This window comes from Clinocottus analis, unplaced genomic scaffold (assembly GCF_023055335.1).
Source record: "Clinocottus analis isolate CAN_PGR_092001 unplaced genomic scaffold, fCliAna1.0.p SCAF_4, whole genome shotgun sequence".
Classification (NCBI taxonomy): Eukaryota; Metazoa; Chordata; class Actinopteri; order Perciformes; family Cottidae; genus Clinocottus; species Clinocottus analis.
Genome location: NW_027176153.1, coordinates 5,516,113 through 5,529,791, shown reverse-complemented (window position 1 = coordinate 5,529,791; position 13,679 = coordinate 5,516,113). Strand labels below are relative to the sequence as shown.

Genomic DNA, 13,679 nt, shown 5'->3' with positions numbered 1-13,679 from the left:
TAAAACATTCCCACAGCAATAGAACTTAATGTACAAACCTGTATTTATGACAAAAAGGACAACATGTAACGGTTAGCTTCTGTGGACAGTGCGTGCTCTGCCTGAACAGACGGTATCGCATTAGCTAGCTGCTAGCGACATTCATACTGGCAATAAAAAACAAGGCAAGTACAATAACTTTACAAACAAATGAAGCCAGTCCAACTCTCACATACTTTTACAACTAATTACAACAAACTTTTCCACGGACACGTTACCTTTGCAAAAATCCTGCATTACTCTGAGGATTTCCCACAGTCCTTTGCATTATATATTAAGCACAGGTACACATTTTGAACAGCATGTGGCATAGGTTTTCCATTTCAGCAGGCATTAACATGCACCTTATTCAACTATGTTACATACACCCCCCTTAAATCCTGCTAAATTGGGGCACAGAATGAAAAAAAACATAAAAGACACCAAAAAACATAAAAGCCCCCCACCACAAAAGTGGTGAGGGGCTTGGAGCTGTTCTGAAGCAGACCATCAAGGGAGACGAAAGAGTCATCGTCTTTGTGTCAAGGGTTCTCCAGGGGGCCGGATTGAGGTATTCTACCTCGGAGCAGGGGTGCCTGGCGGTTGTCTGGGCGGTGGAACATTTGATGTGTTAACCTGGCTTGGGCATTCAACTGTCCCAAGGCTACATCACGATTGACCAGATGGACTCTGCGCCTGCAGGTATTCTCATTCCAGGTTCACTATAAAAAGGGTTGCTGCAACATCGTTCCGGATGCGCTCCACAACTTCCAATGTCCTTCAATAACTGTTCTTCATTTATTCACGTTTCTATACATCCTTTGGTTCTGATGTTTTGTTTGATTAATCAGTGATCCTATCAAACCGCTTCAACGGTTTGATAGGATCTCCTTTCTGCTAATGTGACCAAGCTTATTGGTCGACTTCGTCCATGACAGACCAGGCAGAGTAGCTGGCATTTTTGACTCGGGGCTGTTAATGGGTCCTAAACCTAGATTGAATTAAAAAATAAAATAAAATTCATGTGGATGTTGGTAATGATAGCCTTAGTGTTGCATTTATCTCATTATTAGATTCAATTGGCTTTTGTCAGAGAGTACAGGAACCAACTCACTGTTTTAATCACACCCTCGACCTTGTTCTCACGTATGGTATTGATATAGAACACTTAATAGTGCCTCCACAAATTTCTTTTATCCGACCATTGCCTTCTAACTTTTAAGTTTATACTACAAGATTATACGGCGTTAGGCAAGAGTTTTTATACTAGATGTTTAACTGACAGTGCTGTTGTTAGATTTAAGGAAGTGATTCCTTCTGTGTTTGATTCATTACCATGTCTCAATATAACAGAGGACTCCTGTGTTAACTTTAGTCCGTCCCAGATTGATCATCCTGTTGATGATGCTATTGGCTCATTAAGAGTGACTCTGGACTCGGTAGCGGCTCTGAAAAAGAGGACTATTAAGCAAAGGAGACTAGCTACATGGTATAACCCTAAGACCCGCATATTTTCATTTAGCATCGCGGAAGCTCGAGCGCATATGGCGTTTTAACGGTCTGGTGGAGTACCAGTTAGTTTGGCGGGATAGTTTGAGAATATATAAGAAGGCCCTCCGTAATGCCAGAGGAGCCTATTACTCAAAACTAATAAAAATAAGAATAACCCTAGGTTTCTCTTTAGCACTGTGGCCAGGTTGGTTGAGAGTCATAGCTCTGTGGATCAATGTATTCCTACAGAGCTTAGTAGTAATGATTTTATGAATTTTTTCAATGATAAGATTCTGAATATTAGAGGCAGGATTGTGATGTGTGTTTGAATAGATTTTTTACCATTATCCTCCACCAATTGTCTTCAATGGTTTCTACCTCTAGATCTGTCTCCTGTCTCCTGGGCCCTGTTCCGACAAAACTGCTTAAAGAAGTTTTGTCTTTAAGTAGCACCTCCCTATTAGATATTATTAATGGGGGTTTACTAACGGGTTATGTACCAGTCTTTTAAAGTGGCTGTAATTAAACCTCTCCATAGGAAGCCCACCCTCGATTTAGAGGTGTTAGCTAACTATAGACCTATTTCTAACCTTCCCTTTCTCTCTAAGATACTGGAGAAGGTAGTCACAAATCTGTTGTGTGACTTTTTACATTCTAATAGTTTATTTGAGAAGTTTCAGTCGGGATTTAGAAGGCACCATAGCACAGAGACGGCACTAGTGACAATTACTAATGACCTTTTAGTTGCATCAGATAGGGGAGTCGTCTCTGTACTTGTCCTTTTAGACCAGGGGTCACCAACCTTTTTGGAACCGAGAGCTACTTCGAGGTACAAAATAATCCAAAGGGCTACTTGTTTGATACAAACTTCCTGAACAACAAAGTTGCACAGATCACCTTTTAATTATACTATATGTGAACTGTCTGATCACATATCTATGTTAATTATTCCTCACAATAATTATTAACAATTTCCACAACAGTGACGGGAGAAAAAAAAGTTTTAGCACTTTGTTAGAAAACTGAAAATAGAGTTGTATCCGAGCAAAAAATAACTAATATTTAGTTACTACCAAATAGCTTATTGTGGAAAACATTAAGCTATTTTTTTTGCAAAACAAAACAGAATAAGTGCAGATGTGTGAGCATCAGGTTGCATCAGTATCAGTGGCTCAGTGAGCTGCGTTCCTCTCCACATCTTTTTATAAACGGGGTTGTAGATTTGATACGTACTCTCAATTCATGCTTAATGAGCAGTGGTCTGTTTTCTGATGAAAGACGCAACAGCAGAAAAACCTCACGGAGATCTCATAAAGATCGGCTTTTGGCAAAATGCCAAGAATCGGCGAGTCGCGCATGCGCAGTAGTCTGATAATGGCGTACGGTGAACTTTTAAAATCAGCATGTCCTCTCGCGCCCAGAGACTCTCGATATAGTCAGAAACGTTGTTTATGGCGCTTCAGACTGCAGCCTGTTTGTCTTGACACGCACATACATGCACTGTTAGGCTTTAAAACTGATAGCTGTTAGCTTAAAATACTGTTAGCTGAAAGCAGCAAATCCCATTGAAAAGCATGCAACACATTTTTCGCCGCTCTCTCTCTGTCTGTCCACTGTGTGCGCGCCCGTGTGTGTGTGTGTATGTGTGTGTGTGTGTGTGTGTGTGCTCACCTGTGTGCGCGCCGTATCCGTGCTCTGTGCATTTTTTTTTTCACAACACGTCTCGCGGGCGACTCGCGTGGTCTCTGCGGGCGACAGGGTGCCCGCGGGCACCGTGTTGGCGACCTCTGTTTTAGACCTTAGTGCTGCATTTGACACCATTGACCATGACATTCTATTACAGAGATTAGACCAGTTGATTGGTATTAGAGGTATAACATTAAGTTGGTTCAAGTCAGATGAAACCCACCAAGTTGCTAAACTTCAGGCGTGTCTTAAAGACATAAAGATCTGGATGACCTGTAACTTTCTGCTGCTGAACTCTGATAAGACCGAAGTTATTTTACTCGGCCCAGAACACCTCAAAAATCAATTATCTAATGACATAGACACTGCATTTTTTGGTAGCAGAATTTCTGGCATGTTGATTTATTAATATGTAGATCAATTCTTATGATGATTTTATTTGTTTAATGACAGTTTCTCCTATTTTTTGACTTTAAGTTACTTTGAGTTTTATTTTGATTAAAAAGTTTACATATTTACAAATAGCTTCTGTGAACACCGTTTCCTGACTGTGTCTGCGTCCGGGTCCATTCATCTTCTCTTCACACCTATGACAACTGTAGCTTTATTGATTCTGCAATATGTTTGCTTTAATATGTAGCTTAAATTCGGCCTAGTATTGAATTATTAACCACCACATTAATTACACATAGCAAGTTTTAACAGCACTTTTCATTGAATGCAGAATAAAACAAGATCTAACTTAAGCATCATAGAACCTTACAAAAATGTTTTTCCAAATAAACTCTGCCATCTAGTGGCAGTCCTATGAAAGCTTGACACTTCTTTGATTACTCAATACAAATTCGTTATTATAGCCCAATTTCAGAGATCAGAGATTAGAAATTTACCTAAGAGGGCCTTACAATCTGTACACATACAACATCCTCTGACTTTTAACCCTCACATTGGTTCAGAAAAAACTCGTAAGAAACCTTTGGAAGAGCAACAGAGGAGGATCCATTCATCAGGGTGGACAGAAGTACAATAGATGTAATGTGTACAGAACTCGCCACACCACAAACTCGCCACGCCTGCGCAGAATCGCCGCAGACTCGCCACCTGGTGGCTGAAGCTGGCCACAAGGAGGAGCTCGGCCTTGCTGCCAGTTTGGTCAGTGCGAGCGTTAGATACGTCTCAGGAATAAGCAGCCCATTCACGTTTGGCGAGAGTGAATTGTTTGTTGACAAATATTGTTGGTGTAGAAGCATCGTGTTTATCTACAGTTGCTTGTCCGGTGAGTTTTTTTATATTGTTTACTAATCACACCTTGGTGGACGCACAGCTGGAAATTAACGGTGTTTCTGTGGAAAATAACACACATATTTGTGACGTTTATACCTTTTCAAAAATGTTTCCTCTCATAGGGCAGGTAGATTTCTTTCTTGAGATATTATGACTTTATTCTCATAATATTACGTTTTTTTTTTCCAAAAATATTTAAACTATTTCCGACTTGCATGAGCTGGTTTGTAATAGGTTTATAAATTAATTAAAATCCATTCAATGTATCATTGAGGTGAACAGGTGCCACATGAACAAAGAGGTTAAAGACTAAGAGGAGGGAAGAGTAGACCATGCCTAAAGATGTTATACATTAAATGAAATAATGTGATCTGAAAGGTGAATAAATATTTTAAAGCAATACAGAATGCATTACTAAATTCTTTTACATTATATTTTGAATTGTGTTTTCCTTTCCATAAATACTTTTTCATAATAAATTGATGTAGAAAAATTCTAATTCACAGGATCAACCAACATAGTTGGTAAGTTACCATATACCAGATTTTCGTTTGGCACAACACATTGCCGAGCCTTTTTTTGGTGAATTGGTGTTATGTGCTCATATTTACGGACTCTCGTCAGGACCCTGGCAGCGCTGTTTTGAATGAATTGCAGTTTTTGGATTTGCATTTTTTGGGAGCAGAATTCCTGGCATGTTCATTAATTAATTTCGAGATAAATTCTTATGTCTTTATTTGTATAATGAGAGTTTTTGGAGGCAGCGCAGCCGTTTTGACGCGGTGTTTCTCTGGTGGTGTATTCTTACTTTTCTTTAGCTAATTATTGTGTCCTAAAAACACCACATTACCTATTAAAATTGTTTTGAATGTTTGAACAATTCATGTCTTGAAACAGACATAAGTTTACATTTTCACAATTATTTTGTTGTAGAAATGTTGTGAAAATGTTCCCATAATACAACTAAATTGTTAAACAACACCACCGTGCAATCATGAGTCATTGCCATAGATTGTAATTCCTAATAATGATATTATTCATGTGAAACTATTTAAATTGATGTTTTTTACAGAGCACCTGCAGAAGACAAAAACTAATTGCTGGTTGGTGGTTAACTCTAAATTTTCCCTTGTGTAGGAAGGTTGTGAGGGTCCAAGGAGAGAGGATGTTGTGATTTGTCTAATAGGGCTGTATAAAGAAAATGTAATTTAAATTATCTCATTTTGATGTTGTTAACGGTAATGGGACACACAAAAGCCAATTCATTACGACAAATGTTTTTATTAAGAAGTTATAGGAAATTAAAAGAAAGATGTATTACAGAGTTGTTGTTTTTTGTTAACATACAATACATACTAAGAAAAAGAAAAAAAGAAAAAAAAAAGAAACCATAGAAGAAAAATCTCTTGCATTATTAAACATACCTTCCTGATTGTAATTATCAACATACACTTCCATGTCCATTTAAAAAAAGTGCAGAACTCAGCCTATTGCTTAATATTGAACAAACATAGTTATGTGTGACCGATGGCTTGCAACAAGCTGACATACCCTGTAGGCAAGGCTCTTATCACTATGTAGCCAAGGCACTTATCACTAGTCCACATAAACACTAAGAAGTGGACACATTTTAGCTACAGTTTATTGATTTTGGTGCCTGTTTAGACACTAAGTGGTGCTCTGTTGGCGTGTATTTTGTTTCATCAACAGGTGAGACAACTGTAATGATTCAGGAAGGTTGTCTGGAGTTACAAATCCATGAGTTTAAAGGTTTATTAAGCAGCAAAACACTGTGCATCAGTTTATTTTTTTAAAAAAAAGCTGTCCTCTGTGTCAGCACTGTGGGGGTTCCACAGAGTGGACATTAGGGTGAAAGTGTCCCGATGTTGGGGACAGAGTGGTGAGTAACAGACATTGAAAAAAAGTGAAATACTCATAAGTATTGAAAGACTGCGCTAATGGCAATCCGGTGAAAGTTGTTCCTGAAGTTATCTAGGATTTACTTATCTTGTATTGTTAATGTTTAAGACTGTTACTGAGCTACCAAGCTAAATGAATGGACATGTCTAGGCAGATGATTTCATATGCAGTGGTGATTTTTCATAATCTACCCAGATCATTGTACGTACTCGGAACTAACACTGTCTACCAGACATGAAACAATCAAACACACAGATTTACAAAATTACAGCATTGGTGGAGCACAGAGTGACAGGTCCTGGAAGTAGAGAGAAGTGATCACTTAAAGGCTGACTGCAGTTCTTTGAAAGCAGTGCGTCTCTGTTTCTGCTCCTCGACCTGCTTCTTCTTGGCTTCCTGCTCCTGACGGATCTCTGCCTCAAAACGGTTGGACTCATTGATGGCCTGGACCTGTCCAACAGTAAAACACAGTTTTAGTGGAAGGAATCCAAATGATAAACAGTTCATTACAATAAACATATATTAAAGAGATAACTGATACATTATGAAAAACAAAGAAATTATGACAATTTGTCTGTTATTAAAATGTCTCTATTTAAGGCATAAAGTTGTGCAAGGATGTGTAAATTGTTGTCCTGGAGATGTAAGAATCTGTTTTTGTAGCGTCCTGCAGTAGGAATGGAGGAACAATGTAATTCAATTTAATTCAGTTTATTTTGTATAGACCAAAATCACAAATACAAAATTTGCCTCTAAGGGCTTTACAATCTGTACACATAACATCCCTGTCCCGGGACATCACAGCGGATCAGGAAAAACTCCCCCAAATAAAGAGAGTAAAAACCCTTTCACAGGGAAAAAAGTGAAGAAACCTGAGGGAGAGCAACAGAGGGGATCCCTCTCCCCGGATGGACAAAAGCAATAGATCTCATGTGACCAGAATGAGCAATGTAACGGAGTTACAGCACATTACATGAATATGAAAATCATTCATATAATGAGCAGTAGGCATGGACCACAATCCAAATAGCCACAATCCATGTCAGCGGAAGAGGTAGACAGGAGGGGCATCAGTAGGGACTGCGCCACCGAGACGGGACTTGCTCCAGACACAGCTATGATCCATGGCAGGGGTTGGGGGGACGGGGCAGGGCCAGCTCCAGACAGCCATGGTCCATCGTCGCATACAGGACCGGTTCCAGACAGCCACGATCTATGGCAGGGGGTAGGACCAACTCCAGACAGTTTGACAAACTTGAGGCGAGGATGCACAGAGGTTCCCAGAAAGGAGTAGAGTTAGTAATGTGCATTGAAGAGACAGTAATTCATCCAGAAGGAGAGAAAAAAGAGGGGAAAGGAGAAGATAGATGACAGAAATAATATATGAGGAGAGAAGGTGCTCAGTGTATCCAGTGGCGGCTGGCCAATAAGCCACCACAAAAGAATATATATATATATATATATATATATATATATATATATATATATATATATATATATATATATATATATATATATGATTACTGTTATCTGCTTACCAGTATGACATCAAGTACAGAATAACAGAGCAGCACTGTAAAGCACTGTAGCTCTCAATGCTTCCCTTACCGGCCACACACTCCAAGGCTAAAATCTTCTACTTCAAGGAAGTGAGCGTTGCCCCAGTTACCTCAGCCCATGTGAAGAAGTTCACCCGCACTGACCCAGTGATGTCTGAGGTTCTGGACATTGTCACTCATGGGAAAGAATGAGAGCTGTCAGACAGCCTAAAGCAGTGACTGCCAACCTGTCGATCGCGATTGGTCGCTCTCCAAAATAAAATGAAAATAAATTCAAAAACACAATTGGCCTCATTCTTGAACATTTTCTGAAGTGTCTTCTGGAATGTTTTTTTACAGACTTCTAAAGACCAAAGACAGAAAAGATCGCCTGAGAAATGAACGCCTAAAAATGGGTTTTTACACAGCCGAAGCGTTCTCAACTGTGCTCCCCCGAATGAGAATTTCTCGTGCACCTGGATTTGCACAAAGAAACGCCCCGCTAGCTCCTTATAAGGGCTTGCATCTGATGAGGCGTGTGTACATTCAACCAACTCCACAACCAGCGCGAAAGCAACTTCAAACTGATTAAAATCATGTCAAAACGGAAAGCGAGCACCGGTTGAGACCTAACTTCATCGATGCAGATCCTTTTTCAGAACGCAGATGTGGCCAGTCTATTCGACCATGTTTTCTTTAAGTCAGTGTTTATCAAACTGGGACGGTATTTATTACAGGTGGGACGCAAGGGGAAATGCTGATTAGTTGCAATGCTGAAAGCATGCAGCATTGCAACTAATAAAGATTCGAAGAACAATAGTTACACACGCACAGGACTTCTCTCTCCCTCTCTCTGTCCCTCTCTCCCTCTCTCTCTCTCTCTCTCAGTCTGTTCATATATATATTCCACTATTTTCATATATATTCAGCTGTTTTCATATATATTCAGCTGTTTTGTTATTTTTCAATATATTCAGCCTTTTTGAGCTCTATTCAACTATATTTCAATATTTTCGTATATATTCAGCTGTTTTGATATATATATATTCAGCTGTTTAATATACATTCAGCTGTTTTGATATATATTCAGCTGTTTTGTTATTTTCAAATATATTTAGCTTTTTTAAGCTTTATTCAACTATATTTCACTATGTTCAGCTAAATTTAGCAATTTCTTTATACTTCAGCTTTTTGCATTCCAACGCATTTTACACAGGAAATGCAATTTCTAGTTAGTTGGAATGATGAAAGCATTCCAACTATTGTTCTTCGAATCTTTATTAAACTGTTTTTTCTATTTCTTCCGTACGTATTTTGGCCCGTTTCAACTGCTTCATATTTTCAGCCACAGAAACCGTTCAACTATTAAAATATTCACCTTGTTAAGGACACGTGTGCTATATCTTTTCATATCATTAACTATTTACCATTATGAATTATTAAGCTTTTTATGAAAATTAAAATGAATGGGATCCAACGGGGAAAATCTTCAAATCTTCTTCAACTTTAACAGCTTACAGCTTCTGCATACATTCAGCAAAAAACACCATTTAACTTTTCAAATGTTGACACAACTTTTAGCAATCTTTCTATAATTTCAGATTTTTGAAATATTTTAAACTGTTTAAACTGTCTGCGTTTTAGTTTTATGTTTTTTTCCGCCTTTTCTCTCTTTAACATTAGTGTGTATTGCGGAGCTCAGAGTGCGTGATGTCATACTCAGAGGGCAGAGCACGTCAGATCTTGTCGATTTAAAAAAAAAAAATTGACGTAAACTCCGTACCGTGTACTCTTTGGGCATAATTTATAGCTCAAAACGTTGGAAATCTTGTCTTCTGTCATAAACTGCGGTCGATAGGAATCCAACAGATTCAGACGTCTTGAAATCGGACTGAATGCGAGAGAAAGTCCACCTCGCTCTGCCATCCACCGCCATGTTAAATCTCCCTCCAAAGCCACGTCTCCCCTGAAGCTCGTACCTGATTTGTAAATCGCCCGTATAGACACATGTTTTATCGTACAGACTCACCAGTCACAGTATCTGTTAATCAAGTCTTCCTAATGCTCCATATGCGATATCTAAGCAATAGGAGCTTTTAAAGTATCTTTTTTGAGGGATTTTTTGGATAGGTGTTCCTCCATTTAACACTATGTAACTGAAAACCTTTGAAGTCATCACTATGGCAACCTTTGATCTAGCAACCCACAGGTGTTCTCATTAGGGCAGTTTAACAGACACACAGACACTTATACACGCACAGGACTTCTCTCTCTCTCTCTCCCTCCCTCTGTCTGTTCATATATATATATATTCCACTATTTTCATATATATTCAGCTGTTTTCATATATATTCAGCTGTTTTGTTATTTTTCAATATATTCAGCTTTTTTGTGCTCTATTCAACTATATTTCAATATTTTCGTATATATTCAGCTCTTTTGCTATATATTCAGCTGTTTTATATACATTCAGCTGTTTTCATATATATTTAGCTGTTTTGTTATTTTCAAATATATTTAGCTTTTTTAAGCTTTATTCAACTATATTTCACTATGTTCAGCTAAATTTAGCAATTTCGTTCAAATATTTCAGCTTTATGCTTCAGCTTTTTGCATTCCAACGCATTTTCCACAGGAAATGCAATTTCTAGTTAGTTGGAATGCTTCAAGCATTCCAACTATTGTTCTTCGAATCTTTAAAAAACTTATTATTAGTTGGAATGCTTCGAGCAACTTCCTTTTCAAATTTCAGACTTTTCAAATTTTTAAATTATTAAACTTTTGATGATTTTTTTAAAAATGGGACCGAATGGGGAAATCTTCAAATTATCTTCAACTTCAAACGTTTACAGGTTCTTCATACGTTCAGCTAGAGACACAATTTCAAATTTCAAATGTTGACAAAACGTTCAGCTATTATTCTACGCTTTTACATTTTTCATATTAACAAAGATTAAAAAAAAAATAATCTGGGGAGGGTTGCCCGTGGCATTCTGATTGATATTTTTTCAAATATTCAAATTATTAAACTTTTTATAAAAATAAAAATGAATGGTTTCCAATGAAAAACGTTTTAAAATCCGCTGAAACTTCTTCAACTCCAAAAGCCTAAGGCTCTGCCATGCTTTTAGCTAGAGACACCATTCCAAGTTTAAAATGTTGCCAAAACTTCCAGCTATTACCGATTGACTTTTCTTATTGATATATTTTATACTGTCATAATTGTCAGCGTTTTAGTTTTATGTTTTTTTGCCGCCTTTTCTCTCTTTTACATGAGTGTGTGTTGCGCAGCTCAGTGCACGTGATGTCATACTTAGAGGGCAGACCCACGTCAGATCTTGAAGATTTTTTTTTAAAAATTTGCCGTAAACTCCGTACCGTGTACTCTTTGGGCATAATTTATAGCTCAAAACGTTGGAAATCTTGTCTTCTGTCATAAACTGCGATGGATAGGAATCCAACAGATTCAGACGTCTCGTAATCGGACTGAATGTGAGAGCAAGTCCACCTCGCTCTGCCATCCGCTTCAATGTTAAATCTCCCTCCAAAGCCACGTCTCCCCTGAAGCTCGTACCTGATTTGTAAATCGCCCGTACAGACACATGTTTTATCGTACAGACTCACCAGTCACAGTATCTGTTCATCAAGTCTTCCTAATGCTCCATATGCGATATCGAAGCAATCGGGGCTTTTTAAGTATGTTTTTTGGGTGATTTTTGGATAGGTGTTTGCCAGCATTCACTCCATATAATCATCGGCAGTTAGTAATTGTAACTGCCGATGTTTGAATTCATCACCATGGCAACACTTGGAATGAGGGCAGTTTAACAGACACACAGACACTTACACACGCACACACACACACAGGACTTCTCTCTCTGTCTCTCTCGCTTTATCTGTTCATAGATATATTCCACTATTTTCATATATATATATTCAGCTGTTTTGTTATTTTCAAATATATTCAGCTTTTGTAAGCTTTATTCAACAATATTTCACTATGTTCAGTATTTAGATGATGCAGTTTTCCTTTCAACTTTTCTAATTATACATTTAAACAAGGATTTTCAACAGTTCAGTTTAATGCTTTTGGGCTTCAACACTTTTCATCAGGTAGTTTTCTTTACATGTTCATATATATTCCACTATTTTCATATATATTCAGTTGTTTTGTTATTTTCAAATATGTTCTGCTTTTTTAAGCTCTATTCAACAATATTTCACTATGTTCAGTATTTAGATGATGCAGTTTTCCTTTCAACTTTTCCAATTATACATTTAAACAAGAAGGATTTTCAACAGTTCAGTTTAATGCTTTTGGGCTTCAACACTTTTCATCAGGTAGTTTTCTTTACATGTTCATATATATTCCACTATTTTCATATATATTCAGTTGTTTTGTTATTTTCAAATATATTCAGCTTTTTTAAAGCTTTTTTAAGCTTTATTCAACAATATTTCACTATGTTCAGTATTTAGATGATGCAGTTTTCCTTTCAACTTTTCCAATTATACATTTAAACAAGAAGGATTTTCAACAGTTCAGTTTAATGCTTTTGGGCTTCAACACTTTTCATCAGGTAGTTTTCTTTACATGTTCATATATATTCCACTATTTTCATATATATTCAGTTGTTTTGTTATTTTCAAATATATTCAGCTTTTTTAAGCTTTATTCAACAATATTTCACTATGTTCAGTATTTAGATGATGCAGTTTTCCTTTCAACTTTTCCAATTATACATTTAAACAAGAAGGATTTTCATATACATTCAGCTGTTTTCATATATATTCAGCTTTAAGCTTTTTTAAAGCTTTATTCAACTATATTTCACTATTTTCAGCTACATTCAGCAATTTCTTTCAAATATTTCAGCTTTATGCTTCAGCTTTTTTGCATTCCAACGCATTTTCCACAGGAAATGCAATTTCTAGTTAGTTGGAATGCTGAAAGCATGGCATGCAAGCATGCTGAAAGCATTCCAACTATTGTTCTTCGAATCTTTATTAAAATGTTTTTTCTATTTCTTCCGTACGTATTTTGGCCCGTTTCAACTGCTTCATATTTTCAGCCACAGAAACCGTTCAACTATTAAAATATTCACCTTGTTAAGGACACGTGTGCTATATCTTTTCATATCTTTAACTATTTAACTTTATGAATTATTAAGCTTTTTATGAAAATTAAAATGAATGGGATCCAACGGGGAAAATCTTCAAATCTTCTTCAACTTCAACAAACTTTAACAGCTTACAGCTTCTGCATACATTCAGCAAAAAACACCATTTAACTTTTCAAATGTTGACACAACCTTCAGCAATCTTTCTATAATTTCAGGTTTTTAAAATATTTTAAACTGTTTAAACTGTCTGCGTTTTAGTTTTATGTTTTTTTTGCCGCCTTTTCTCTCTTTAACATTAGTGTGTATTGCGGAGCTCAGAGTAAGTGATGTCATACTCAGAGGGCAGAGCACGTCAGATCTTGACGATTTTTAAAAAAAAATTTGCCGTAAACTCCGTACTGTGTACTCTTTGGGCATAATTTATAGCTCAAAACGTTGGAAATCTTGTCTTCTGTCATAAACTGTGGTCGATAGGAATCCAAAAGATTCAGACGTCTTGAAATCGGACTGAGTGAGAGAGCAAGTCCACCTCGGTCTGCCATCCGCCGCCATGTTAAATCTCCCTCCAAAGCCACGTCTCCCCTGAAGCTCGTACCTGATTTGTAAATCGCCCGTACAG

At 37.3% G+C, this 13,679-nt stretch overlaps 1 protein-coding gene across 1 annotated transcript in view; it reads right to left on the bottom strand.

Moving 5' to 3' along the window:
* Positions 1 to 5,753: 5,753 nt before the first annotated feature.
* The window catches only part of efhd2 (EF-hand domain family, member D2), a 35,047-nt gene continuing 27,121 nt past the window's right edge, over positions 5,754 to 13,679 (bottom strand). The window contains exon 4 of the mRNA XM_068597801.1: positions 5,754 to 6,849. Coding sequence (XP_068453902.1) covers positions 6,718 to 6,849 — 132 coding nt within the window. The 3' untranslated portion in view covers positions 5,754 to 6,717. The remainder of the gene's footprint in view (positions 6,850 to 13,679) is intronic.